The 26,875-nt window shown below is 46.4% G+C and overlaps 2 protein-coding genes across 4 annotated transcripts in view; both read left to right on the top strand.

Annotated features, from left to right (window-relative positions):
• The window catches only part of CEP85 (centrosomal protein 85), a 36,345-nt gene extending 12,423 nt beyond the window's left edge, over positions 1 to 23,922 (top strand). For 2 of the 3 annotated variants that reach the window (XM_027519727.1, XM_027519736.1), the window contains exons 4-14: positions 4,417 to 5,105; positions 5,931 to 6,064; positions 6,455 to 6,572; positions 7,857 to 8,042; positions 14,439 to 14,591; positions 14,806 to 14,960; positions 16,303 to 16,417; positions 17,326 to 17,376; positions 20,427 to 20,534; positions 21,695 to 21,920; positions 22,240 to 23,922. In XM_027519727.1, coding sequence (XP_027375528.1) covers positions 4,417 to 5,105; positions 5,931 to 6,064; positions 6,455 to 6,572; positions 7,857 to 8,042; positions 14,439 to 14,591; positions 14,806 to 14,960; positions 16,303 to 16,417; positions 17,326 to 17,376; positions 20,427 to 20,534; positions 21,695 to 21,920; positions 22,240 to 22,397 — 2,093 coding nt within the window. In that variant the 3' untranslated portion in view covers positions 22,398 to 23,922. Of the gene's footprint in view, positions 1 to 3,687; positions 3,921 to 4,416; positions 5,106 to 5,930; positions 6,065 to 6,454; positions 6,573 to 7,856; positions 8,043 to 14,438; positions 14,592 to 14,805; positions 14,961 to 16,302; positions 16,418 to 17,325; positions 17,377 to 20,426; positions 20,535 to 21,694; positions 21,921 to 22,239 lie in introns of those variants that run through there. The other variant, XM_027519743.1, reaches the window with a different exon arrangement.
• A 1,014-nt stretch (positions 23,923 to 24,936) lies between these two features.
• On the top strand, positions 24,937 to 26,587 carry SH3BGRL3 (SH3 domain binding glutamate rich protein like 3). Its single transcript, XM_027519809.1, has 3 exons — positions 24,937 to 25,277; positions 25,858 to 26,025; positions 26,137 to 26,587. Exons 1-3 carry the CDS (start codon positions 25,230 to 25,232, stop codon positions 26,200 to 26,202), a joined length of 282 nt encoding a protein of 93 aa, XP_027375610.1. The 5' UTR covers positions 24,937 to 25,229; the 3' UTR covers positions 26,203 to 26,587.
• Positions 26,588 to 26,875: the final 288 nt, after the last annotated feature.

Below are 26,875 nucleotides of genomic sequence, written 5' to 3'. Positions count from 1 at the left end.
TAATTTTTCCCTCCTCTTCACCTTTCCCGTTTGGTAACCGTAAATTCATTCTCTAAGTCTATGAGTCTATTTTCTGTTTGTAAATAAGTTTATCTGTATGATTTTTTTAGGTTCCACATATAAGTGATATTATATGATATGATATTTATCTTTGTCTGACTCAGTATGATAATCTCCAGGTCTATTCATGTTATTGCAAATGGCTTTATTTCATTTTTCTTTCTTTTCTTTTTTATGGTTAAGTAATACTCCATTGAATATATGTACCACATCTTTATTCATTCATTTGCTGATGGACATTTAGGGTTTTTTGTTTCATTTTGCTTTTCCTGGTTGTTCTGTGCAACTTGTAGGATCTTAGTTCCCCAACTGAGGATTGAACCCAGGCCTCTGCAGTGAAAGCCTGGAGTCCTAACCATTGAACTGCCAGGGAATTCCCCATTTAGGTTTTTGATTCTACCCTTCACTAAGGTGTTTTACCTTGAAGATTCTCAAGGGACAGGATAGAGGTAGATACCTGAGAGCTCAGAAGTCTTTCAGTTTTTTGATAAAGACTGAAATCATCACTGGCTTATTTCAGACTACCGAACTTCATAAACCAGTAAGGGATATAGGAGAAGTGACCAAAATTTAGCAATAGCTAAGTCTGCCCCTTACCAAGAAAGGATGGTTGCTAGAAAGAATGAATTGTTTTTGGTGAGGGGTGGGAGTTGAGGGCCAGGGAGTATGTTTGAGGAAAGGAGAGGTTTAGAGATATATCCTTGAAGTGGCAAAAACCCAATGATTTGGTGAATTGTTCAGTTCAGTTGCTCAGTTGTGTCCAACTCTTAGTGACCCCATGAATTGCAGCACTCCAAGCCTCCCTGTCCATCACCAACTCCTGGAGTTCACTCAAACTCATGTCCATCTAGTCAGTGATGCCATCCAGCCATCTCAACCTCTGTCGTCCCCTTCTCCTCCTGCCCCCAATCCCTCCCAGCATGAGAATCTTTTCCATTGAGTCAACTCTTCGCGTGAGGTGGCCAAAGTATTGAAGTTTCAGCTTTAGCGTCAGTCCTTCCAGTGAACACCCAGGACTGATCTCCTTTAGAATGGACCAGTTCGATCTCTTTGCAGTCAAGGGACTCTCAAGAGTCTTCTCCAGCACCACAGTTCAAAACCATCAATTCTTCGGTGCTCAGCTTTCTTCACCATCCAACTCTCACATCCATACATGACCACTGGAAAAACCATAGCCTTGACTAGATGGACCTTTGTTGGCAAAGTAATGTCTCTGCTTTTGAATATGCTATCTAGGTTGGTCATAACTTTCCTTCCAAGGAGTAAGCGTCTTTTAATTTCGTGGCTGCAGTCACCATCTGCAGTGATTTCGGAGCCCAAAAAAATGAAGTCTGACACTGTTTCCACTGTTTCCTCATCTGTTTCTCATGAAATGAGGGGACCAGATGCCATGACCTTCGTTTTCTGAATGTTGAGCTTCTCTTTCACTTTCCTCTTTCACTTTCCTCTTTCCTCTTTCACTTTCATCAAAAGCCTTCTTAGTTCCTCTTCACTTTCTGCCATAAAGGTGGTGTCATCTGCATATCTGAGGTTATTGATATTTCTCCCGGCAATCTTGATTCCAGCTTGTGCTTCTTCCAGCCCAGCATTTCTCATGATGTACTCTGCATATAAGTTAAATAAGCTGGGTGACAATATACAGCCTTGATGTACTCCTTTTCCTATTTGGAACCAATCTGTTGTTCCATGTCCAGTTCTAACTGTTGCTTCCTGACCTGCATACAGGTTTCTCAAGAGACAGGTCAGGTGTTCTGGTATTCCTGTCTCTTTCAGAATTTTCCACAGTTGATTGTGATCCACACAGTCAAAGGCTTTGGCATAGTCAATAAAGCAGAAATAGATGTTTTCCTGAAACTCTCTTGCTTTTTCGATGACCCAGCGGATGTTGGCAATTTGATCTCTGGTTCCTCTGCCTTTTCTAAAACCAGCTTGAACATCTGGAAGTTCACGGTTCATATATTGCTGAAGCCTGGCTTGGAGAATTTTGAGCATCACTTTACTAGCGTGTGAGATGAGTGCAATTGTGCGGTAGTTTGAGCATTCTTTGGCATTGCCTTTCTTTGGGATTGGAATGAAAACTGACCTTTTCCAGTCCTGTGGCCACTGCTGAGTTTTCCAAGTATGCTGATGTATTGAGTGCAGCACTTTCACAGCATCATCTTTTAGGATTTGAAATAGCTCATATTAAAAAAATCACATATCTCATATGCTAAATTTGAATAGCCTTTGAAAATTATAGAAGATAGTGACCCTTTTGAAAATGTGTTGCTGTTTTGTTTCAAAATGCTCTGAAACACAATCCAGACTTTAATGTAACTTGACATTTTATAGTACTTTCTCGGAATCACACAATTTCCTTAATGTAAATAGATAAACCCAGTAGATAAATGACAAGTGCTGACAGACTTCATTTCATCATCCATAGATGGACCATACTCACCAGAAAATTAGAGAAACAATATTCTTTTGGGGCAGTTGGTACCTTTCTTTGTGACTTAGGTTTTGGCATTACTCCTTTGGGCATTATGGGCTCAAAACTGAATTTGGTGAGATGTGAGAGAGCGTGGTGCCGTGGATGGAGGATGGAAGAAGGTGTTGCCGAGTTCAGCGTAGTAGTAGCCCTCATAACCAAAATCTTACTGTCTTCTCTTCCATTATTATATTTGGAGAGTGGGGACCCTTGATGAGAGAATGTTATGGTATCACTATGGAAGATTTCAAGGAGAGAGCTTTCTAGTCTTAGAATCTTCATCACCACCAGTCTACCTTAACCCTGTGACTAGTTCTGGATTTAAGTTTCAGGACATCACAAATAGTGTCCTTTGACTCTTGAAATGTCCTTCTTTCTTGGTCCTGAGAAGCTGATGCATGTCATCAAAAATTACTGGTTGGTTTGCTTCTGGTTTGTTTTTACTATGGTATTTTATATAGCCCCACGATCATCTGAGTAGAGGAAATTAGATACTCTGCATACATTATAAGGGATAATTTGGCTTGCTTGTTTTTAAAGAACTGCTTACAAATGCATATGAGAAGATGATAGCAGATCTATACCCATTTAATTCTGGAAAAGGTTAGTCCTCATTGGCTGAGTGTGTTCTGTGTTGGTTGATGGAAAATGGAACAAATTGGGGATCTATTCTTCTCCACAGTAGATGTTGCTTAGTTTGGAAAGACTATTGGACACAGTTGAGAAAGAGAGACGCTTCTGTTCCTCGTCCCCCTCTCTTGGTTCCCTGCCTGCTGAAGGCAATAGGTGTGTTTCCTCATATTCCTGCCTGTACTTTGCTTGTGGCCCTCTGCCCTGTGTTAGTTCTGTGACCTTGTAGTCCTCTTCACAGTAGCACTTGAAAGTTGGAAATAGTAAAAATGTGAACCTTCGGCAGCAGAGCCAATCGGAGAGTTGTCTCTCAAGACTACGCAGGAGCTAAAGGAAACATAAATCCAGTCTCAAGGAAAGTGAAAAATCACAGTTATGTACAAACAAGGGGGTAAATAAAAGGCAAAGTAAAAAATAAGAGGATTTCAGTGTTTACCAGTTGAGAGTGCTCACTGTGCTAGAATGAAACCTGAGAGTTGCTAAGAATAACTTGACATATCCTGGCAGTCAGGTCTGGCGTGTGGGAGAGAGAGCAGAATCCTGATTCAGATGCAGTGCTCCCTGCCCCAGACACAAAGCAGCACTATCCAGTTTGCCTTATTCTTTGCATAGTTTAGATCCATTGTTCACCTTTGCTGTGGAGCTTTTGGAGATCAAAGAAGATTCCAGCAGCCCTTGGAAAAGACATTTTTATTAGATTGGATTATAGCTTAGAGTCGCCCAGCTCTTGGAAGAGTAGGACCTAATCCAGTTCCCTTAAGTAAGTGATTTTTTTTTTTAAGTTCAGTTTTCAGCTTTATTGACTGGCAGGATTTTAGCTGTGTCCGACTCTTTGCAACCCCGTGGAGTGTAGCCCACCAGGCTCCTCCGTCCATGGGATTCTTTGGGCAAGAATACTGGAGTGGGTTGCCATTTCTTTCTCCAGGGGATCTTTCCAACCCAGGGATCGAACCCAGGTCTCCCGCATTGGAGGCAGACACTTTAACCTCTGAGCCACCAGGGAAGCCCTTTCAAATACAAAGGACAGTATAAATTAAAAGTGAAGCCAATGTTACCTTTCTTTGGTTTGCCTTGGGAATGGCATTTGAGATCCTAGAACACACATCTCCCATTTAGGCTGCTATATTTTTCTGCCTGATACTTGTGAAAGTGCCCTCTCTGCCTGCTCTCGGGCAGAGAATGTCTGGCATAGCAGCCAAACTCAAAAAAAGCTTGCTGCTTTGATTTTGACTTACGGAAGACTATTCTCTCCACAGATTTTTGCAGTTCAAGTAGCAGTCCTTCTTTCCAGCCCATCAAAAGCCACGTAACCATTCCAACAGCCCATGTGATACCTTCTACTTTGGGGACCTCTCCTTCCAAGCCAAATTCTGCTGCCGGATCCTCTACCAAACTTCCTTTGTCAGGGTTGGCTGAAAGTGTGGGGATGACAAGAAATGGAGACCTCAGTTCAATGAAACGTTCTCCAGGCCTTTCTAGAGATTTCATGTATCTTTGTGGTGCTGCTGGAGAAAATGGAGTTGAGCAATCCTGGTTTCCAGCAGTGGGCCATGAAAGAGAAGAAGAAGCGAGAAAGTTTGATGTTCCCAATATGGAGTCTACCCTCAATCAGTCGGCAATGCTGGAGACACTTTATTCAGATCCCCACTACCGAGTCTACTTCCACAACCCAAGAACCGACACAAACAAGGAGCTATACAAAGGGTTGCCTGAGACCAAGAAGGCACCGGGCAGCGGGGCAGTATGTGAGCGGAATGGACCACACCCTGGCAGCAGTGGGGTTCTTCCTTTGGGACTCCAGCCTGCTCCTGGGCTCTCCAAGCCTCTACCTTCTCAGGTGTGGCAGCCGAATCCTGACCCTTGGCATTCCCGCGAGCGATCTTGTGAGCTCAGCACTTGTCGGCAGCAGCTGGAGTTGATCCGTTTACAGATGGAGCAAATGCAGGTAGAGGCCTTTCTTTCCTTGGACTTTGCAGTTTCTGTGCTTATCTTAGAACTATATAGGTTTTCTTATAAGTTTTGACTCCAAAGAAAGTGTTTGTAAAAAGGAGGGAAGATGTTTGTAGATAGGCAATCTTGTGAATGTCATCAAATCTGTTGGTTCTAAACACCAGATTGGTTCTCCAAAGCAGAGGGTTACAAAGAGAAACCCAGAAGTAGGACACTAACACTGATTATGTGTTATGTACTTACATAACAGTCACTAGGCTAGGTACTTTAACATACAGAATCTTATTTGATCCTTACTCTGATGAGGTAAATGTAGAAATTTACCAGGTTCTTGGAATAACTAATCTGTCCAGAGACACAGAGCTGGTTTAAGTGGCAGAGCTCTAGGGTTCAAAACTATCTTTTATTCCCGTATTCTTTCCACTGTACTACTTTTGTGTTTGTTGTTTTGTTTTGTTTTGTTTTTTGAAAGTTCTTGTACTTACTAAGAATGGGGAGAAAGGAAGCAAGACACATTCTCCTTTCCTGGTTGGTGAGGGCATCTTAGCTTCTGATTTGCTTTTGTTCCAGATAAAGAAAGATAAACTGACCTTTTCTTAGAAACTAGAGCCTTTCTGAGCAGGGAGTGTCCAGTTGGCAGAAGTCTGTCAGGCAGGTTCTTTCCAGTCATGCATCAGAGCTAAAATTATTTCATAAACAGTGGGCCTTCTCCAACTGAGCCAAAGTGAATCTTGACTACAGACACAGCTGGGCACTTTATAGGTGCTTTCAGGTGCCTGTAGGTTAACATTAAGTCCCACTGGGCCTGTTTGTCTTCCAGCTTCAGAATGGAGCCGTCTGCCACCATCCTGCTGGTTTTTCTCCTTCATTGCCCACGTTAGACCCAGCACAATGGATGAGCATCTTGAACAGTAATGAACACCTTCTGAAGGAAAAGGAGCTCCTTATTGACAAGTAAGGGGGCAAGGGGCCATAGGCCCCCAACTGATGACATCTCCCCAAGGGCAGTGCATCCTCCTCTGTTTAGACCCCTACTTTGCCTCATGATAAGTAGCCTAGTTCTGTGTGTGAATAATATGATAGGTTTGTTACATATCTCTGTAGGGGCTGTGGGGAATGCCTAGAGGAGGCAGCTGGGTCTTTGCAGCTGATCTTTCTTCATTTTGCCTCAGTCAGTTTTCTTCTTTGCATTTCCTCCTTCAGCACTACCCGAGAATCCAAGGTCTTTGTTTACAAAGTGTATTTTGTAAATAGGTTTTTACCTATTTAAGAAAAGTTGGGGCTCATATTACAAGTGGGTTTGTGTCAGGGACCCTGGGCCTCATTCTGTTCTGACTTTTGCAGGCAGAGGAAACATATCTCTCAGCTGGAGCAGAAGGTGCGAGAGAGTGAACTGCAAGTCCACAGTGCTCTTTTAGGCCGCCCTGCCCCCTTTGGGGACGTCTGCTTGCTGAGGCTGCAGGTAAGCCTTGGCAGCCAGGATGGCATTCTGCTTGTCATAACTCAGTATCTTCCCTGTGCTTGGCACTGGTAGGTATCCAGGAGATAGAAAATGGACCAAGTGAAGTAAGGTATTCTTGCCCTCAGAAAGTAAACATTCTTAATTATAGAACATCTCCTGTTCTGCTCTTGAGGGGGCAGAAAAGGCCTGAGGATGGAATCAAGTGGAAGTCCAGGTGCCTTGATATCAGGACATACTTGGGAGAAAAGGAAGGCAGAGCAAGGTTCATAGTAAGGTCCTAGAATTGAGTGATGTTCTGAGAAGTCTTGATCTACCAGCCCTGGCCAAATGAAGAGAGAAGCAGAGGTAGCACTGGATTTAGAGCCATTCCCATTTTTATTCTTCCATGTCTAGGAGCAACTGAGGGAAAACTATGCTTTCACTCAGGTCAGTAGCTCTGAACGATGTTGGCCAAGCTTCTTCTGCAATTTGGGCTTTTGAGTGATGAGTATTAGACAGACTATAGTACTGTACTGGCTTTGCCACCTAGTGGGCTTCTTAAGACAATGTTCCATCTTGGAGAATCAGAATGTTAGTGTGAGAATGGCCATTACATAAAATATATCTCAGTCTTCTCATTTACTGATGAGAAAATTGAGGCCCAGGAAGGAGGAAGAATTTGCCTTAAGTCATATAAAGAATGAGTGGAGGAGAACCAGGCCTTGAGCCCAGGTCTGCTGATGTATTGTCCTGTATTCCTTTGTTACATGACTCGTCCTTGAATATTGCTTTAAGCCAGTGGTTCGAAATTTGAGTGTGCATCTGAATCACCTGGAGGGCTTGTTAAAACACAGATTATTAACATCCGTCCCCAGAGTTTCTGATTCACTGGGCCTGGGAGTTGGACTTAAGAATTTGCATTTCTAACAAGTTCCCAGGTAATGCTGAAGCTGTTAGTCCTAAAAGTGAAAGTCGCTCAGTTGTATCCAACTCTTTGTGACTCCATGGACTATGCAGTCCATGAAGTTCTCCAGGCCAGAATACTGGAGTCAGTAGCCTTTCCCTTCTCCAGGGGATCTTCCCAGCCCAGGGATCGAACCCAGGTTTCCCACATTGCAGGTGGATTCTTTACCAACTGAACTATCAAGGAAGCCCCTGTTAGTCCTAGGACCACACTTTGAGAAGCACTGCTTGCAGAAATTCTTAGAGAAAATTGATATTCGACCACAAAGTATGCTAGGTATAAGTAAAGTACATGGGACTCTCAAGGTAAGGAACAGTTACATATTGCAAATCTTTCTGCAGGAATTGCAGCGAGAGAACACTTTCTTACGTGCACAGTTTGCACAGAAGACAGAAGCCTTGAGCAAAGAAAAGATCGAGCTTGAAAAGAAACTCTCTGCTTCAGAAGTTGAAGTCCAGCTCATCAGAGAGTCACTCAGAGTGGCACTGCAGAAGCATTCGGAGGAAGGGAAGAAACAAGAAGAAAGGGTGAGCTAAGGAGCTGATAGCTTTCTAATTCACAAAAGAATTGGCAGTCAGCCCTTTCCTGCCAAACTGTTCTTGGAACCTGGAGGAGACAATTGGGTGAGACACCCTACATTGACTTCTCATGCAGGACTGGTTTGTTTGAAATGGAACCCTTCATACCTGCTTCATCCCCGCAAAACTATCACAGACAGTGTATAATCTCTCCCTGTCCCAGGTCGTGATGGGGAACCAGCTGGCCTAGGTGAAAAACCAGTCTGACCAGTCATACCAAATGGTACTGTTGCAAGATGTACCTGTGGTACATCATTCAGCATGATTTCTTCTCACTTCTACCTAAAAAGTAGGTGAAGAATCCCACATATGCAGTTGTTTTGGGAGTTTTTACATATTTGCCAGTGCTCTTAGAATTGCCTCAGGTTGAGATTGGTTTTCATAGAAGGAGCTAAATCTTCTGGTTCTGTTCACAGGTTGCTCTAATACAGATATTCTTGGGGGACCGGTTTAATAATGTTTAGCTCTGGACCACTTGCATCAAAGTCAGCTAAAGCAGTGCTTCTTAAACTTGAATGTGTTTAAGAATCATTTGGAGATCTTGATGAAAATACAGATCCAGATTCAGTAGTTTTGGAAGGGGAGGCAGCCCTGGGATTCTGCATTTCTGACAATCTTACCAGGCGATATTGGTGCATTGGTACAGCGTGGACTTAGAGGCTTGTTTGAAAAAACAGAGAAAAAAAACTTGTAATCGAAATAATACATGTGTCTAAGTTAAATAACCAACATGTTATCAAACATCAACATCAATATCAATATCAGCCCCACTCTACAGAATTAGCCTCAACTCTTTTCTTTCTCCTGACATATACGTCTGTATTTTTGAATAGTGTTCTCTTACTTAATGCATTTTTTTGCTATTTCTGTTTCATGAATGCAGTATCTTTTCTCTGATGATATTGATTATGCCTTTTGGGATATCTGCATCTGCTTATAGTGTTTCTTTCAGGTCTTATTTTGTTTTTGTGTCTTACACGTTAGAGGATTGATGATCCTTGAATGAAAGAGTGCTCATATTTAAGAATATAGTATTTTTAAATTGCATGGAAGCTCTGGGTTCATGGAAGTTGCCTGGTGGGCTTCTCTGTGGGATGATCAGACTTAGTCTTCCCTTTTCACTTGGGAACCCTTAAATGTCAATATCTGATGTCTCATCTTACTCTCTCTAAAAAAGAATCTTCAGCCTGCTGCCTGGTGGGGAGGCTGGGGACAGGAATGCTTTTGGCCTTTGGGTTCTCAACACTGAGAAGGAAATTAGATTTAAAGTCCCATAGTTCTACACATAGATTCTTATTTATGCTTATTTTCAACCCAGTGCTTCACTCTCTGTCTCTCTCTGCCATGACTGATACCCCTGAGCTGGGCTCTCTCTGATTTGATTTCTCCTCAAAGAATAAATCTCCAGTCTCCTTTTGGGAAAACCTAGGGTGAGAATGATATCCAGCTAACCTGAATATAGACTTCCAGTGAATTCCCCTATTTTTCAGGTTTATGGCTGATACCTACCTGCCTCAGGTATCTTGTGTTTCAAGTAAAGGGATTCTTGTGGGTTGTGAAGGGCACATTGTCTTCCAAGTTGTCTGTGACTCCTACTGCAAATTATAACTCCTCTGCTCCAAATCATTTGTCCCTCCCATTCCCTTTCATATTCTGAAAACATCTTGAACTATCTTACATACTTTTTTTATTTGTTTCTGGGGGGCTGTGCTGCATCTTTTTTGCTGCATGGGCTTTTCTCTAGTTGTGGTGAGCAGGAGCTACACTCCAGTTGTAGTGTGACTTCTCATTGTCTTCTCTTGTGAAGCACAGCCTCCAGAGCATGCAGGCTTCCATAGTTGTGGCTCTGGGACTCTAGAGCGTGGGTTCAGTAGTTGTGGCTCTGGGTCTTAGTTGCTCCACAGCACGTGGAATCTTCCAGACCAGGAATCAAACCCAGGTCTCTTCAGTGGCAAATTCTTTGCCACTGAACCGTCACGAAAGCCCCTATCTTGTATACTTTTGTCTCCTCTGTTGCCTTTTAAAAATTGGTATTTTATTTTATGCCTGTCATTCTAGAAATATTTTGGAAGGGAGAAAAAATAAACATCTCTGACTGGCCTACCATTTTTTAAATTAAGAGTTGGCCATCAGCATTTTCAATAAGCTTCCCACGTGATTCTGATGCATATTAAGATGTGAGAGTCTGGAGAATCACATGGAGCTTGAACGATACAGATTGTACCTGGGGTAAAGCTTTTAACTGATTTTCAGGGATCCTTCTTAGTACTGTATTGTCTTTGGATCAAATTAGGCCTGAGCCTCTTTGGCATCAATAAATCTGCCTTATTCTCTGCTTTATCTCCAGCTTCCTTTTTCATAAGCCAAAGAAAAAGCCATAATAGTAAAGAAAAGGTTCCATTCAACTAATCTTAATTGATTGCTTGCTTAGTGCCAAGCATTGTGCTGTGTGTTGGGGATTTGATAAAAGCAAAATGGACACAGCCCCTTCTCTCAAAGAGTTTACAGTCTCCTTAGCCCTTCCAGATGATTGCTTAGCTTTATATAATATGAAGTGTTTAGAGAGGAATCCATTACCTGTCTCATCAGAATAGACCAGGTGGGCTGTATGTATACTACCTATACAGTTATATATACTTTTGCAATTCAGTTCTGATGCAAACCACTCAGAGTTAGCATCAGGCCCCACAAGTTTAAAGGACACGGTCCCCCAAAAGACTATGCTTATTTATTATTTCAGATGCCAACTGCAAGTTTTGGGTTCCCTAGATTGCCTATATTTCTGACCAACTGGCTATAAATCCAGGGGTTCCCATGACACCTTCAGGTACAGTAATTTCACAGATGACAGTTTTGTTACACAAATCATGATAAGCCAAGAGACAAATAGGACGAGGTCTGGGAAAGTCCTAAAAGCAGGGCTTCCATACCTTTTCCCTCTTGGAATTAGAACCTGTCATCCTCCCAGCACATGCATGTGTTCATCAACCTGGAAGCTCCATTGAGCTTTGGTGTCCAGAGTTTTTAATTGGGATTTTATCATATAGGCATGATTGAACTCAAATCTCCTGTTTTTGTCCCCTTTTCACAGGAAGTTGGGTTCAACTCCATTGGTTTTTGTAGTGATCAGTTCCTGTTCTGAGTCATCTAATTAGCATAAATGCATTTATGGTACGCTGTGGTCCATTGAGCAATATTGCATAGGAACCTGGAATGTTAGGTCCATGAATCAAGGCAAACTGGAAGTGGTCAAACAGGAGATGGCAAGAGTGAACATCGACATTTTAGGAATCAGCAAACTAAAATGGACTGGAATGGGTGAATTTAACTCAGATGACCATTATATCTACTACTGTGGGCAGGAATCCCTTAGAAGAAATGGAGTAGCCATCATGGTCAACAGAAGAGTCTGAAATGCAGTACTTGGATGCAATCTCAAAAACGACAGAATGATCTCTGTTCGTTTCCAAGGCAAACCATTCAATATCATGGTAATCCAAGTGTATGCCCTGACCAGTAACGCTGAAGAAGCTGAAGTTGAATGGTTCTGTGAAGACCTACAAGACCTTTTAGAACTAACACCCAAAAAAGACGTCCTTTTCATTATAGGGGACTGGAATACAAAAGTAGGAAGTCAAGAAACACCTGGAGTAATGGGCAAATTTGGCCTTAGAGTACGGAATGAAGCAGGGCAAAGGCTAATAGAGTTTTGTCAAAAGAACGCACTGGTCATAGCCAACACCCCTCTTCCAACAACACAAGAGAAGACTCTACACATGGACATCACTAGATGGCCAACACTGAAATCAGATTGATTATATTCTTTGCAGCCAAAGATGGAGAAGCTCTATACAGTCAGCAAAAACAAGACTGGGAGCAGATTGTGGCTCAGATCATGAACTCCTTATTGCCAAATTCAGACTTAAATTGAAGAAAGTGGGGAAAACCACTAAACCATTCAGGTATGACCTAAATCAAATCCCTTATGATTATACAATGGAAGTAGAAATAGATTTAAGGGACTAGATCTGATAGACAGAGTGCCTGATGAACTATGGATGGAGGTTCGTGACATTGTATAGGAGACAGGGATCAAGACCATCCCCATGGAAAAGAAATGCAAAAAAGCAAAATGGTTGTCTGAGGAGGCTTTACAAATAGCTGTGAAGAGAAGAGAAGCAAAAAGCGAAGGAGAAAAGGAAAGATATACCCATTTGAAAGCAGAGTTCCAAAGAATAGCAAGGAGAGATAAAGCCTTCCTCAGCAATCAGTGCGAAGAAATAGAGGAAAACAATAAAATGGGAAAGACTAGAGATCTCTTCAAGAAAGTTAGAGATACCAAGGGAACATTTCATGCAAGGTTGGGCTCAATAAAGGACAGAAACAGTATGGGCCTAACAGAAGCAGAAGATATTAAGAAGAGGTGGCAAAGATACACGGAAGAACTGTACAAAAAAGATCTTCACGACCCAGTTAATCACGATGGTGTGATCACTCACATAGAGCCAGACATCTTGGAATGTGAAGTCAAGTAGGCCTTAGGAAGCATCACTACGAACAAAGCTAGTGGAGGTGATGAAATCCCAGTTGAGCTATTTCAAATCCTGAAAGATGATGCTGTGAAAATGCTGCACTCAATATGCCAGCAAATTTGGAAAACTCAGCAGTGGCCACAGGACTGGAAAAGGTCAGTTTTCATTCCAATCCCAAAGAAAGGCAACGCCAAAGAATGCTCAAACTACTGCCACAATTGCACTCATCTCACACGCTAGTAAAGTAATGCTCAGAATTCTCCAAGCAAGTCTTCAGCAATACGTGAACCATGAACTTCCAGATGTTCAAGCTGGTTTTAGAAAAGGCAGAGGAACCAGAGTTCCAGGAAAACATCTATTTCTGCTTTATTGACTATGCCAAAGCCTTTGACTGTGTGGATCACAATCAACTGTGGAAAATTCTGAAAGAGATGGGAATACCAGACCACCTGACCTGCCTCTTGAGAAACCTGTATGCAGGTCAGGAAGCAACAGTTAGAACTGGACATGGAACAACAGACTGGTTCCAAATAAGAAAAGGAGTATGTCAAGCCTGTATATTGTCACTCAGCTTATTTAACTTATATGCAGAGTACATTATGAGAAATGCTGGGCTGGAGGAAGCACAAGCTGGAATCAAGATTGCCAGGAGAAATAACAATAACCTCAGATATGCAGATGACACCACCCTTAGGGCAGAAAGCAAAGAACTAAAGAGCCTCTTGATGAAAGTGAAAGAGGAGAGTGAAAAAGTTGGCTTAAAGCTCCACATTCAGAAAACTAAGATCATGGCATCTGGTCCCTTCACTTCATGGGAAATAGATGGGGAAACAGTGGCTGACTTTATTTTTTGGGCTCCAAAATCACTGAAGATGGTGATTGCAGCCATGAAATTAAAAGATGCTTACTCCTTGGAAGGAAAGTTATGACCAACCTAGATAGCATATTCAAAAGCAGAGACATTACTTTGCCAACAAAGGTCCATCTAGTCAAGGCTATGGTTTTTCCAGTGGTCATGTATGGATGTGAGAGTTGGACTATAAAGAAGGCTGAGCACAGATGAATTAATGCTTTTGAACTATGGTGTTGGAGACTCTTGAGAGTCCCTTGGACTGCAAGGAGATCCAACCAGTCCATTCTAAAGGAGATCAGTCCTGGGTGTTCATTGGAAGGACTGATGTTGAAGCTGAAGCTCCAATACTTTGGCCACCTGATGCGAAGAGCTGACTCATTTGAAAAGACCCTGTTGCTGGGAAAGATTGAGGGCAGGAGGAGACGGGGACAACAGAGGATGAGATGGTTGGATGACATCACCAACTCGATGGACATGAGTTTGGGTGAACTCCGGGAGTTGCTGATGGACAGGGAGGCCTGGCATGCTGCATTGCATGGGGTCGCAAAGAGTCGGATGCTTCGTCGTGTCCGACTCTTTACGACTGAACTGAACTGGTCCACTGTGAATAACAAAGACATATTTATTATTTGGGATATTCTAAGAGTTTAGAAGTTACCTCCAGGAACTTGAACAAATACCAGAGAAATTCTTTTATTATACAGTAGAGCTACCAGGTTTTGAAAACTGCCCAAGAATCCCCTCTTCCTTGCCCTTGAACGGAAAGTTCTGGTTGTGATAACTCTGCATTTTATGTCCTAATCTCCAATGGCAAAGTTTATTCAACTTCCTGCCTTCATGGTAGTAGAAAACAGTTATAGTCCTAAGGTCAAAGACAGTGTTCACTTATAAGAAAATAGTTAACGTTCAAGATGGTAGAGGGATCAGTGGAGAAGGATTCTTAACATTTCTTTCCAATAGGTCAAGGGTCGTGATAAACATATTAATAATTTGAAAAAGAAATGTCAGAAGGAATCCGAGCAGAACCGGGAGAAGCAGCAGCGTATTGAGACCTTGGAGCGCTACCTGGCTGACCTGCCCACTCTGGAAGATCATCAGAAACAGAGCCAGCAGGTAGCAGCAATGACCAAGCATACCTGGGGCAAGTTGTGGGTGGTGGTAGGGGCTTTCTCAACCTTTGCTGCATGCAGTGACCTTGTGGTGTCCTGAAAGGAAAATCCCAAAGGAGTCAGGTCCAGACTCACATCACAACTGAACTGCAAAGTTTTCGAAATATACCTAAAGTCTTCCCTGCTTGTTGACCTAAGCATGGAATCCTGTCTCTCAGCTTAAGGATTCTGAGTTGAAGAGCACAGAGCTGCAGGAGAGAGTGACTGAGCTGGAGAGCTTGCTGGAGGAGACCCAGGCAGCCTGCAGAGAAAAGGAGGTTCAACTGGAAAGCCTGAGACAGAGGGAAGCTGACTTCTCCTCCACCCAACATAGGTAAATATCCCTGCTGCTGCTGCTGCTAAGTCGCCTCAGTCGTGTCCGACTCTGTGCCACCCCAAAGACGGCAGCCCACCAAGCTCCCCCGTCCCTGGGATTCTCCAGGCAAGAACACTGGAGTGGGTTGCCATTTCCTTCTCCAATGCGTGAAAGTGAAGTCACTCAGTCATGTCCGACTCTTAGCTACCCCCTGGACTGCAGCCTACCAGGCTCCTCTGCCCATGGGATTTTCCAGGCAAGAGTATTGGAGTGGGCTGCCATTGTCTTCTCCAAATATCCCTGAGGGGTTTAAAAAGAAGCAGAGAGCTAGGTTCTGGTCCTGGCTACCCTACTCACTGCTTGTTTGACTTTGGGCAACTCACTTTACTTCTCTGAGCTTTGTTTTCTTTGGATTGTAAGTAATAGGAAAACTGTTTATGAGCAGGGACTGTGTCTTTGAGATGGAATGTGAGTGGTATAGTGGTGCAGTGGGGTTTTCCACTGTCCTTTGGAAAGATCCAACCCAGTGCCTGGCATCATAATAGTATTGGGTAATAGTTCTTGAATATGTATGTGTTGAATGAATGGGAGCACTTTGGAAAGTGATTATCTGTATTTGCAGAAGTAGATCCTGGTGCTGATGACTGAGGGTTATCCACATGGTGAATCTTGTGAAGGCTACCAGGAGCATCTGTTACTTCTCCTTAGCCCTAGGGATTGCTCTCAATTGACATAGCAGATTCTGAGAACAAAACAAGATGCTATAATGTACTCTCAGGGTGTCTTGGGAACTTCTTCCATATTAATAGCAGTTTCTGAAAATGTCGTGGCTGTGTTTCAACAGCCTCTTGGACCAAATCCAGTTTTTAATGGGATGGATTGGATTTCTCATCCCACATTCAACCACAGTAACCCTGTTGTTTATCTCAGCATATGGCCCATGATGAAAGTGATTGTGGTTAGGGGACAAAGTTGGGTCTGTCCCAGACTGGGTGTGCAAAGAAAAAAGGACTTTTTGTGTTTTTCTGTATTTTCTAAAATTTCTCTATCCTATATGTGTGACTTTTGTCATTTAAATACATGTGGTGAATGTTTACTTTTAAATATCTAAGCATAAAGATGCCTTGGGTAGGTAAAGAATTGCTGGCACATTGTATAGGTGCTGACCTCTAGGGAAGGGAACTAACATAGACTGAGCAAGCAGCTTCTGTGTGGCATTCCCTACTTTAAACAGACCTAAGCAATTATCCCCAGCTATGGCTTGGAAGGGCCTACTTGTCTTGCCCAGTAAATAGCAGTATCAGGAATCAAAGCCACATCTCTCTGATTTAGAGTTCTTGAAGAGGCTACTGTCTTTCAGCCTGCAAGATGAGCAGTGTGTGGAAGATGCCAGTGGAGATGGTCCAGCTCAACAAGGACGAGGTCCCCAAGTGGAAATGGAGTCTTGGCAGAAGGAATGTGATTCCCTTCGAAAGGTGACTGAGGGCGTCCAGGCCGTAAGGGGGTAGGCTTAGAGGAAGCAGAAGATTGGGTTTTGGTAGGGAACCATGAATTTCTGGCCCTAAGCCCCCTAGCATCTGTTACCCAGAGTTTTTCCTTTCTTTTCCTAGAAGCCATCCCTGCATAATAAATTCACATTTTAGATAGCCATCCTTAGTACTGACAAGCAAAGTTAGGGAAGGGCATGCCTTTGAATATCCAAACTTAGATGTACCAAAATGGTGCACTGAAGCTTGGTACACTTCCTTCATGACTCAGGCCCTCTACAGAACCTCTTGCATTGAGCAGAGTGTTAGCCAGTGAGGTGGCCCTAATTCAGCATAGAAGAAGGAGCCCAGGACCTACCAGAGAGACTTGTTTGAAGGTCAGCAAAAAAGACCCAGAAACGGTTCAGAGAGTACCTGGGGTCTCATAGGACAGGACACTGGACCTGTTTAGGTTCCCTCCTTGAACAGTGGGACCAAAGCTATTAGTGAAAAACTGTCATAGCCCTAAACAGGACTGGCTTCGTTAAACTGAATTTTCAGTTATGTCCTCTACCAAAGAACCAGAAGGTACACTGGCTGTATATGAAGTTGATTCTACTGGCCGACAGTCATCAGGGTGAAGGGGTCTCTCTCCACCTGACTTCCCCATGGTAGTCATAGGTCCTCCGCGTTGTGTTCCTCTTTGTTTAAACCTCTGCCGGAGCACAGGACTGTGAAGCTAAGTAGCCAGGATAGGGAGTCTGGTTTATATTTCTTGTTTTCACTCTGTTCTCACTATTAATTGGCTGTAGCCAGTTGTGATAATAGTCAAACTGCAGATCTTAGTGCAGCCTCTTGCCATCTGGCCCCACTATTAGCATGTGCTTGCAATCGTCCTTGATAACTTTGCCTTTCAGATTGTGGAGAGGCAACAGCAGAAGATTGATCAGTTGCACTCACAAGTACAGGTGAGCTGGAATCCTTGGGACATGATGGGCAGGACTTGATGGAATTTCTAGAATTCAGCCAACCCTATTCTTTGCCCTGCGATTTACTCAGTGTTAAGAGTACCAGCTTCGGGCTTCTCAGGTGGTGCTAGTGGTAAAGAACCTGCCTGCCAGTGCAGGAGATGTAAGAGACACAGGTTCGATCCCTGGGTGAGGAAGATCCCCTGGAGGAGGGCGTGGCAGCACACTCTAGTCTTCTTGTCTGGAGAATCACATGGACAGAGGAGCCTGGCAGGTGGTCCACAGAATTGCAAAGAGTCAGACACAACTGAAGTGACTTAGCACATATCCAGGGGTACAAGCATGAGACCAAATCAGTGCTTGTGGCCTACAATCTTGTTGGGAAGAGGTTTCATTCAGCACAGTGCAGTGAGAGCATCCATATTACCCTGCGGGAGCATAAAAGAGTCATTGAAAGTAGGGGAGATCAAGGAAGGGTTTCTGGAGACCATGAGGCTTGAAGAAGGAGGAGGAGTTAGCCAGGCAATGAGGAGGCTAGCATAGGATGGTATTGAAATTCTGATAGAAGGAACATCATGGGTAGGAACATGAAGGCATGTGACAGCAGGGTTTATGTAAGTCGTTTGCGTGTTGAGTAAGGTGGCAGCTGGAGAACTGGGCTATGGGAGGGCTTGGACTGTCCAGTGAAGTTAGCTTTTATTCTTTAGGTGGGTGATGGGAATCTACCGTAGCATTTCGTTGGGGTGTGCTGTAGTCAGGTTTGCAGCTCAGACTTGAGTGTGGAAGAAGATTGGCAGTTGGAGAGAGGCAAGGCTGGAGGGCAAGTCTGTTGCAGAAATTAAAGACAACTCCTGGTTTCTATTTTGGACCAGAGTAGGAGTGTCCTTAATTGGGTTCTCCAAGAAATTGTAGGTACAGGTTCTCTCTGGATTTTAAAAGAGGCTTTCATACCAAAACAGGTGAAATGCACTTCCACCGAGGAACAGCTGAAAGCTCAGTCCTACCATTGCCTTCATGGGTCTATTTAGTTCACAGATTTCAAGCCCTCTAAAGAGATAGTCAAGCCTAGTGAATGTTTACATCCATTTATTTTATTACTGTTATTATTTTGGATCTCACTGTGCAGCTTGCAGAATCTTAATTCTGTGTTGGAGATTGAACATGGGCCCTTGGCAGTGAAAGCAGGAAGTCCTAACCACTGGACAGTCAGGGAATTCCCTACATCCATTTAAAATCCCAAGATTTTAGTAGTTTTTAATGGATCTCAAAGTATGTTTCCTGGAACTCTTGACAACATTTTATTTATTTATTTTTAAAATATTTATTTTTGGCTGTGCTAGGTCTTTGTTGCTTTGAGAGGGCCTTCCCTAGTTGGAGCAACTGGTTGCTGCTCTCTAGCTGCAGTATGCAGGCTTCTGATTGCAGTGGCTCCTCTTGTTGCAGAGCACAGGCTCTAGGGTGTGCAGGCTTCAGTAGTTGGGGCACAGGGGCTTGCTCACCAGCCCTAAGGCACGTGGGATCTTCCTGGACCAGGGATTGCACCAGTGTCCCCTGCATTGCAAAGTGTATTCTTAACCACTGGACTACCAGGGAAGCCCTCCACAACATTTTAAATGTATATTTACCCATGATGAGACTTCTAAGACAAATTAAAATGTCAGGTGAATTTGGTGGAATTAGGTGGATTCAAAATGGTCACCTTGGGTCTTTTGTGGTGGTGAGACGTTCTCCTTGGCTGTTTAATGTTTTATTAAAACAAAATGGAAAAGCTCAGAAATATTATTTATACTTAATTTGTCCAAATCAGTTTCAAAACCAGAGGGAAATTGGAATGAACAGAATGAGAGGCAAAAGATAACAAGTCTATATATACCTCCCTCTCCTGACCCTGACCACCCCTATACACATAAACACACATACACAGAACTAGATTAGGTGACTGAGAGCGTGCCCTCGACTCCTTCTCATCTCTGTCAAAAGCATTTAATATACTATGCTATAATGTACTCTCAGGGTGTCTTGGGAACTTCTTCCATATTAATAGCAGTTTCTATTCTACCATTGCCATCATGTGGGTCTATTTAGTTCACAGATTTCAAGTCCTCTAAAGAGATAGTCAAGCCTAGTGAATGTTTACATCCATTTATTTTATTAATATACAATGCTTCCCTGGTGGCTCAGTGGTAAAGAATCCGCCTGCCAGTGCGGGAGACGCAGGTTTGATCCCTGGTTTGGAAATATCCCTAGAGAAGGAAATGGCAACCCACTCCAATATTCTTGCCTGGGAAATCTCATGGACAGAGGCACCTGGTAGACTATAGTCCATGGGCTGGCAAAAGAGTGGAACACATCTTGGTGACTAAACAACAGTTGTCAAGGGCATTTGGCTGTGAGCTCCTCAGAGACGGGAATGCCTGGTGGTGTCTTCTGTGTCCCTAGTGCCTGTCAGTAGTGAGTGCTCAATCAGTAATTGAACTCAACTGAAACAACATTCCTTGCCGTCGAGAAAGTTACAGTCTAATAGAGGAATCAAGTGCACAGCCAACAAATGTACTCATGAGCCATGAGTATTAGTAGCAGGGCAAGGTTGGGATTAATTGAATCTGATCTGCAGATGAAGAAAGGTTGAGGTGGGAAGTTTCCCAGGTGACTGACAGAGCAGAGGGGCATTCTGGGCAAAAGCAAAGAAAAGTGAGCAACAGTATTGGCGCTGGAATCTTTGGGGATGAAGGCCAGTCAGTCTGTGTGACTAGAGTGGAGGTGATGTGGAGGGTAAAAAGAGGTAAAGATACAGAAGTAGGTAAAGGCCAGGCTGACCTGTTAAAAGAATGCTTTTCTGAGGAGCCTGACCTCGGATGGTACATGGTCAGGGGCTCGAGAAGGGTTTTGATGGAAAGTCACAGATCAGGGTTGTTCCAAAATAATCTTAGCAGCAGCGTGTGGGCAGGGTGGGGCTTTACTATTATGTAGTCCAGACCAGAGGCGATGTAGTCTGACCCAGACTTGTTGCCTCTGATGTGTTCTCCCACCCTCCTTGTCATGGGATTCAGAGCCTAGAACAGGAAGTGGCTCAAGAAGAAGGAACAAGCCAGGCCCTGAAAGAGGAGGCCCAAAGGAGGGAGACAGCCCTGCAGCAGCTGCGCACAGCTGTGAAAGAGGTGAGCAGCACCAGCTAGGCCTCTTGGCATTGTCTTTACAAACCTAATTTCTCTGTGTACTCTACCCATCCCTACTCCCACAAGACCCCCCACATTTTGAGAAGTCTTTTTTGGAGGAGTAAGAAGGAACATTGCATCATCCTTTATATTAAAGGTCCTAAGCCTGTCTTTGGCTGTAATTACCCAGTAATGCATTTTGGATATGGAAAATCATTCTCTCTTATTTTGTCTTCTTGCAGCCACAGGTTTGTGGGGTTGGGGATGAAGGGTTCAAGAAGACTGAAGGTTTGGTGATCCTCCTGGAGTAAACAGAGCTGTCAGCAGGGGGCGGTCAAGGTCACTGGCCAAGTGCCTAGGAAGGAGGCTCCCAGAGCAAAGATGGTCATATGGCCCAGTGTGGGTGAAGGGCTGGGACTAGTGGAGGAACTCTATGCCTTGTCTTTAAAACAGAATAGTGGTAGGAAGGGAAGGAGAGTATGTTAAAGCTGTTGTGGGAAAGGGAGAGAAAGAGATACAGATACACGTGAATGAGCTGGTCTCTGTAGTGAAGCCTGACTCCACCGAGGTGAAGGGCTGAAAAGGCAGGGCACTCTTCAGCACTGTGTCCTCCAGGTCAGCAGCTTCTTTAGCCCCTAGCCTTCACCTTCCCAGTAGCCACTAGCTGTCATGTTGTCTTTCTTGCCCACTTTATTCCTCTGACACACACTGATCAAGCTGGCTGGTGGCCACTTTTGTCAGGGTGGCAGGGAGAGATTGAAACCAGTGTCTCCTCAGATTTCACAGTTCACGTTAAGCCTTCTCTAATAGCCTGGCTAACAGAGTTGGCTGAGGGACTGGCTTCAGATAGAGTTCCGAGGAGCGGGAGTATCTTCTCTGGTTCCTGAACAGAAACCTGGAGGCTGCTGACTCAGTCTGCTGGGGTGCAGTTTCCTCTCCAGTGCTGAGGTCCTGTGGGCCCAACCTACCTGCAGGAGCAACAGCCTGATATTGATGGGGGAAGGGGCAATGCAAAGTCTGTTAGTAGGAGTGGGGAAGGGGGAATGTTGCCTTTGTCTCGTAGCTTCCCCTCAACACACCATATATGTATATCCACATTCGTGTGCAGTTACTCTGCTTCTCCCTGGGCCTGAGTTAACGTGCTCACCTGTCTATCTGCTCAGCTTTCAGTACAGAATCAGGACCTCATTGAGAAGAATCTGACGCTCCAAGAACACCTGCGACAGGCCCAATCAGGGTCCCCGTCTTCATCAGACACAGCTCAGCTGGCATTTGAGCTGCACCAGGAATTGGCCAGTTGTCTTCAAGATCTGCAGGCTGTCTGTAGCATTGTGACCCAGAGGGCCCAGGGCCACGACCCCAATCTCTCCCTGCTCCTGGGCATTCACTGTGAGTCCTTAGACTAGTCTGGGACCTAGGAGATAATGGCTTTCATTCTCCTCTCACCTCTATCTACCTTTCCCAGTTAGATGTTCAGTAAATCTGTTTTGGAAGCAGGCATCCTTATGGGTACCTGGGTGTAGGACAAACAGAAGTGGCCCTTAGGCAGCAGGACTTTTAGCCCATTATCCCTAGCTGTTTTGTCAAAAGTGCCGTGTTCCAAGACCACAGGCCTTAGGGTACTGCCTGTCCACACTGCCCCCTCCACATGGAAGTGTCTTCTGACTTACTTATTAATATTCTGTCAAAATGTTCTTCTCCTCCCCAGCTGTGCACCCAGGGACTCAACTAGATTTTCAGAAGCCAGATGTAATCAGGAGAAAACTGGAAGAGGTTCAGCAGCTACGCCGTGACATCGAGGACTTAAGGACCACCATGTCAGATAGATATGCCCAGGACATGGGAGAAAACTGTGTCACACAATGAGGAATGCTGGGGGTGGACAAGCTGTGCTCCCCCAGGGAGAATCTGGTCTGCTGAGAGCACCGTCCAGCAGGTCCTGCCCTGACAATCTCTTGCCTCCTATCTGCTGCTATTCCCGGAGAGAAGGGGTGGGAGCGGGGAGGTGTGAGCCTGCATACAGGGCCAAGGGCCGGTGAGAGAATCTTGTTTGTCCTGCCCAACTCTGGCTTTGCCTTGTTGGGTTGCATTTATCCTGTCATCCTGATTCACTCTTTTAGGGTGAGTTACTAATTAACTGCAGGTAAATCCTCACAGACTGTTACCGGTAACAAGCTGATGTCAAAGGCAAACAAACAGGCTGCTTAACTCCCTTCCGCATCCTTTGGGATGGATCCACATTCATTCCCACTCTGTACCTTGGTCGTGCTGATGCCCAAAGTTCCTTAGAAGGGCCAGGAAAGGCTGAGTACCAGTAACAGTAGCCGTTTGAGACTCCTCCGGCCCTCTGTGCCAGCCTTCCTGGGACCTGCCTGAGCTGGCTCTGGACTTTCCTAGGCCCAGGCCCACTCCTCCTTCCTCAGGGCTCTTATTCTCACTGATGCCTCAGGGTGATCTGTTCATTAGCAAAGTATTTGCTAGGATTGGGGGCCTGGGGATTATACCCAGGGCTCCTTCATCTGTGCTATCATGCCTATTTACAGGAGACCCACTTGAGCTGCCCCGTGCCCTTGGGGCCCTGGTCATGTAGTTAGCACAGCCCCTTTGTCCTTTGTTCTCAGGCTGGCCAGGTAGCCCCTTCTTGGGCTTTGAGTGCAAACTCTTCTCTATGGTTCTGGATTGATACCACAAGGCACTGTCAAGCTGCTCACCCCCTTCCCCCAAGGCTGGGGCCAGGGCCTGGCCTTTGATTTGTGCCTCTCTTGTGTTTGGGGACGGGGGTCCTTTCCCTTTCCTGTTCTGGGCTCCTTGAGAGTTCAGAGTAGCCAGTACAGGTCAGCTTCAAGGTATAGCGCTTGTGTTTTTAGTTGTTTCTCTGGGGCCTTTGGAGCTCTGCTTTCTGGTTTCTCTTGCCTCTTTGTTGAGAGAGCATCTTGTAGTTGTTTGTGTCTGGTCCTTGGGCCAGCTCAAGGTTTCCTCTAGATCTGGAGCCAGGGCCGTGTGAGGGGGAGTCCTGAGCAGTTCAGGAGTCCAGAGCCAGCCACTGGGAGGTGGTTGCTAAGCTTTGGGCTAGCAGGGCAGCATCCCGGACCTCACTCCCAGGCCTGAATGAGACTCCTTCTTAAGTGTTTTTACAAGTTGGTGTTTTATTTATGGAGTGACTTAACCCTCCATTCAGAGCATCCCCACCCAGCTGTCCCCTCAGCCTCTGGGCTCCTGCCTGCTAAAATCAAAGCTGCCTTGTTGGTCTCCACCCTGAATTGGGAGCCCAGCCACCATGCTCACGGGTATTTTTCCTCATAAAGTTTATAAGCAGTTATTTATATGAATCCTTGTTATGTCAACTGGTTTGTATTGCCTATTTTGTTTACAAAATAAAAATTTAACAGACTCCTCGGTTTTCCCTTGCCTTCCATCGCCATTCATACTCCACCCCTCATTTTGGCTTATCAGGGCCAAAGCCTGTGTGCTTAGCCAAGTTCTCCGAACAGCAGCAAAGAGGGAACTTTGGCAGGTCCAGCCTCATGTTTGTATCTCTACCACTTCTGCTCCTCTGTCTGTGGAGATGGATAAGATCTCTTCCTACAGCACTTTCTATTGCATGACGCTGCCCTGAGTCATACAGCAAGTTTGTCATGGAGTTTCAGTAATCCTGACAAGGAAGTCTGCTGCCTGTGGGTTGCTGCAGGGAAGTGGCTTCCCCAGAGCAAGGCAGGGCACTGTGTTTGCCTCCAGGAGCTAGGCTTGTCTTCCTGGGTTATTCTTGGGGCCCTGGACCTGGGGAGACTTATGAGGGGTGTCATGTCCCACCCCAGACAGATAGCTGAGTCTCCAAAGTTGGGCTGGTTGCTGCCTCGTACTGTACTCCCTGCATTTTGCTGGTAGTAAGTTTTTGGAGGGTCATATGCAGCATGAAGTCCCGGTGGGGCTGGGGCCACCCCCAGACCAGCTGTGGATTTTTAACAAGGGCCCAGCCAGACTCGGGAACCCCACTGCCAGCCTCTGCCTGCACCGGGTCCAGAGCTAGAAGCCTTTCTCACCTTGGCCCCCATTTGGCTCTTTGAGGGCGTGGCCCTGTCTCCGGCCACCACCCTTGTCTGAACCTGCCTATCTGAGCGGAGGGAGAGGAGCTCTGGGGAAAACTCGCAGCGAGGGGTTGTCACTGTCGTGGCGTGCCCCGCGGGGTTAGCTATGTGTGGGTGGCCCACAGGACAATGCTCGACTGGAGCCAGGTTCCCTGGGCGGGGAACTGAGAACAGCTCCGAACCTTCAAAGCTGAGCAGCGGCGTCGTGGCACCCGGGGGAGGGCAACCAGTTGGGTGCAGCAAACCTGGGCGAGGCTGAGGCGGCCTCTGCCAAGCCCCTCCCCCCGCCCTTTCCGTCAGATCGCTCCCTGGCCTCACACTGTGAGCCCCAGGCCGGGGAGGGCTGAAACGGGCAGCCCTGCGTGGGACGCGGGTCCCCGGCGCGCCCAGTCCCCCAGGGGGAGGGGAGGGGGCCCGGCGGTGCGCGGGGCGGGGTCGCGCAAGCCCCGCCCCGGCCGCGCGCCTGTCCGCGCCGCCCATTGGTCCCGAGAGCGGTGACTCGCGGGCTGAGCAGGAAGGAAACCGCTCCCGAGCGCGGCGGCCTCGTCTCTAGGCCGTGCAGCTGCTGCCACCGCCGTCTGTCTGCCTGCCCTCCCGTCGGTCCACCCGCAGCATGAGCGGCCTGCGCGTCTACAGCACGTCGGTCACCGGCTCCCGCGAAGTGAGTGTGCGCCCTGGGCTAGAGCGCGGGCGGCGGTTCCGGGGCTCTGGACCCAGCGCCTGGGACCCGCCCCCAGGGCGGGGGCGCCGAGGTGCTGGGCATGGCCTCCGGGAGTTGGGCTGGGGGCAGGTTCTACAGCCCCATCCTGAACCTTGAACATTTACTGAGGGCATCCTGGGTCCTCCGCACCCCTACTACGAGGCCGATCCTTGACCCTGTCCTTATCTGGCCCTTCCTCTCTCCACTGTGTCTATACTTGGGGCGGGGGTGGCCCCTTACCAGCCTCCACCCAGGCCTGCCCTGCTTTCCGCTTGCTGAGCTCCTGGCTCTCCCCACCCTGAATTTCTCTCTTACCTTCACCCTGACTCCCCTCCTCATGGTTGGTGGTCCCTCTCTCCTCCCACACCACCACAAGCCTGACTCATCCTCCCAACTCCCTGTGGCCAGAACCCTCCCCTAGGGTGTGTAGAGGGACAGGGGGGACCATAGCTCCTGACCACAGCCCCTTTGTCCCTGCCGAGGGTTCTCCCCCTCAACCTTCCAGGCTGCCTGCTAACCTCTACCCGCCCTCTGCCCCCAGATCAAGTCCCAGCAGAGTGAGGTGACCCGCATCCTGGATGGGAAGCGCATCCAGTACCAGCTAGTGGACATCTCCCAAGACAACGCCCTGCGGGACGAGATGCGAGCCTTGGCCGGCAACCCCAAGGCCACCCCACCCCAGATTGTCAACGGGGACCAGTATTGTGGGGTATGGGCCTCGGGTGGGGGTGGAGGGAGCGTTACAGGAGGATACCAGCCAGAGTCAGACCTGAGACAGAACGCCAGCACTCTGGTGACCGCTTCTCTTCCCCTCCCCTAGGACTATGAGCTCTTCGTGGAGGCTGTGGAACAAAACACACTGCAGGAGTTCCTGAAACTGGCCTGAGCCAAGTCAGCCCCCTGGACTTCGTCATCACATTCCCCTCCCCAGCCATCACCCCGGCCATGAAGGACCTTGTGACCAACTTCCCTGTTATTCCTAACCTGAACGGGGGGCCTCTCCCCTCAACCCAAGACCCCTTCTCCTCCCCTAACTGTAAGCCCCCTCTTCTCCATTCAGCAGCAACATTCCTCACCCACCGGTCTCAGAAATTGTCTTAAGCAACAGCCCAAGTGCTGGTTGTCCTCAGCTCGGTCCTGAGGCTGCCACCCTGCCTGGCACTGGCTGATGGGCACCTTTGTTGATTCCATTAGCCAAGGCTCTGCCAAAGGCCCCGCAATCCCCGTCCGGGAGCACCGCAGAAACAATTAAATGTTCCATTCCATTGGCACCGTGTCTGTCTGGTGTGGCCTGTGCCTCCCAGGTCCTGGCTCTGAGCAAAGCTAGTGGTAGACGTGATTGTGCTGAGGCTGTGCTCGGTGGGCAGGTCGACTGGCAGTCCCGTGTGGCACCTTTGTGTGTGTGACAGTGCATGCGTTTGGATATATGCCCAGAACACACACGCACACAATTGTGTTGGACCGTTGGTCTCTAGAGATACGGGGGGTGGGTCACCCTGCAGTGCTCGTGCGTGTGGTGGTGTCCATGATGCGCTTGTGCCCTGGTGTGCACTGCATGT

Source organism: Bos indicus x Bos taurus, chromosome 2, assembly GCF_003369695.1.
Source record: "Bos indicus x Bos taurus breed Angus x Brahman F1 hybrid chromosome 2, Bos_hybrid_MaternalHap_v2.0, whole genome shotgun sequence".
Lineage (NCBI taxonomy): Eukaryota > Metazoa > Chordata > Mammalia > Artiodactyla > Bovidae > Bos > Bos indicus x Bos taurus.
The sequence above is the reverse complement of the archived record's forward strand: the minus strand, read 5'-3'. Positions and strand labels throughout refer to the sequence as shown.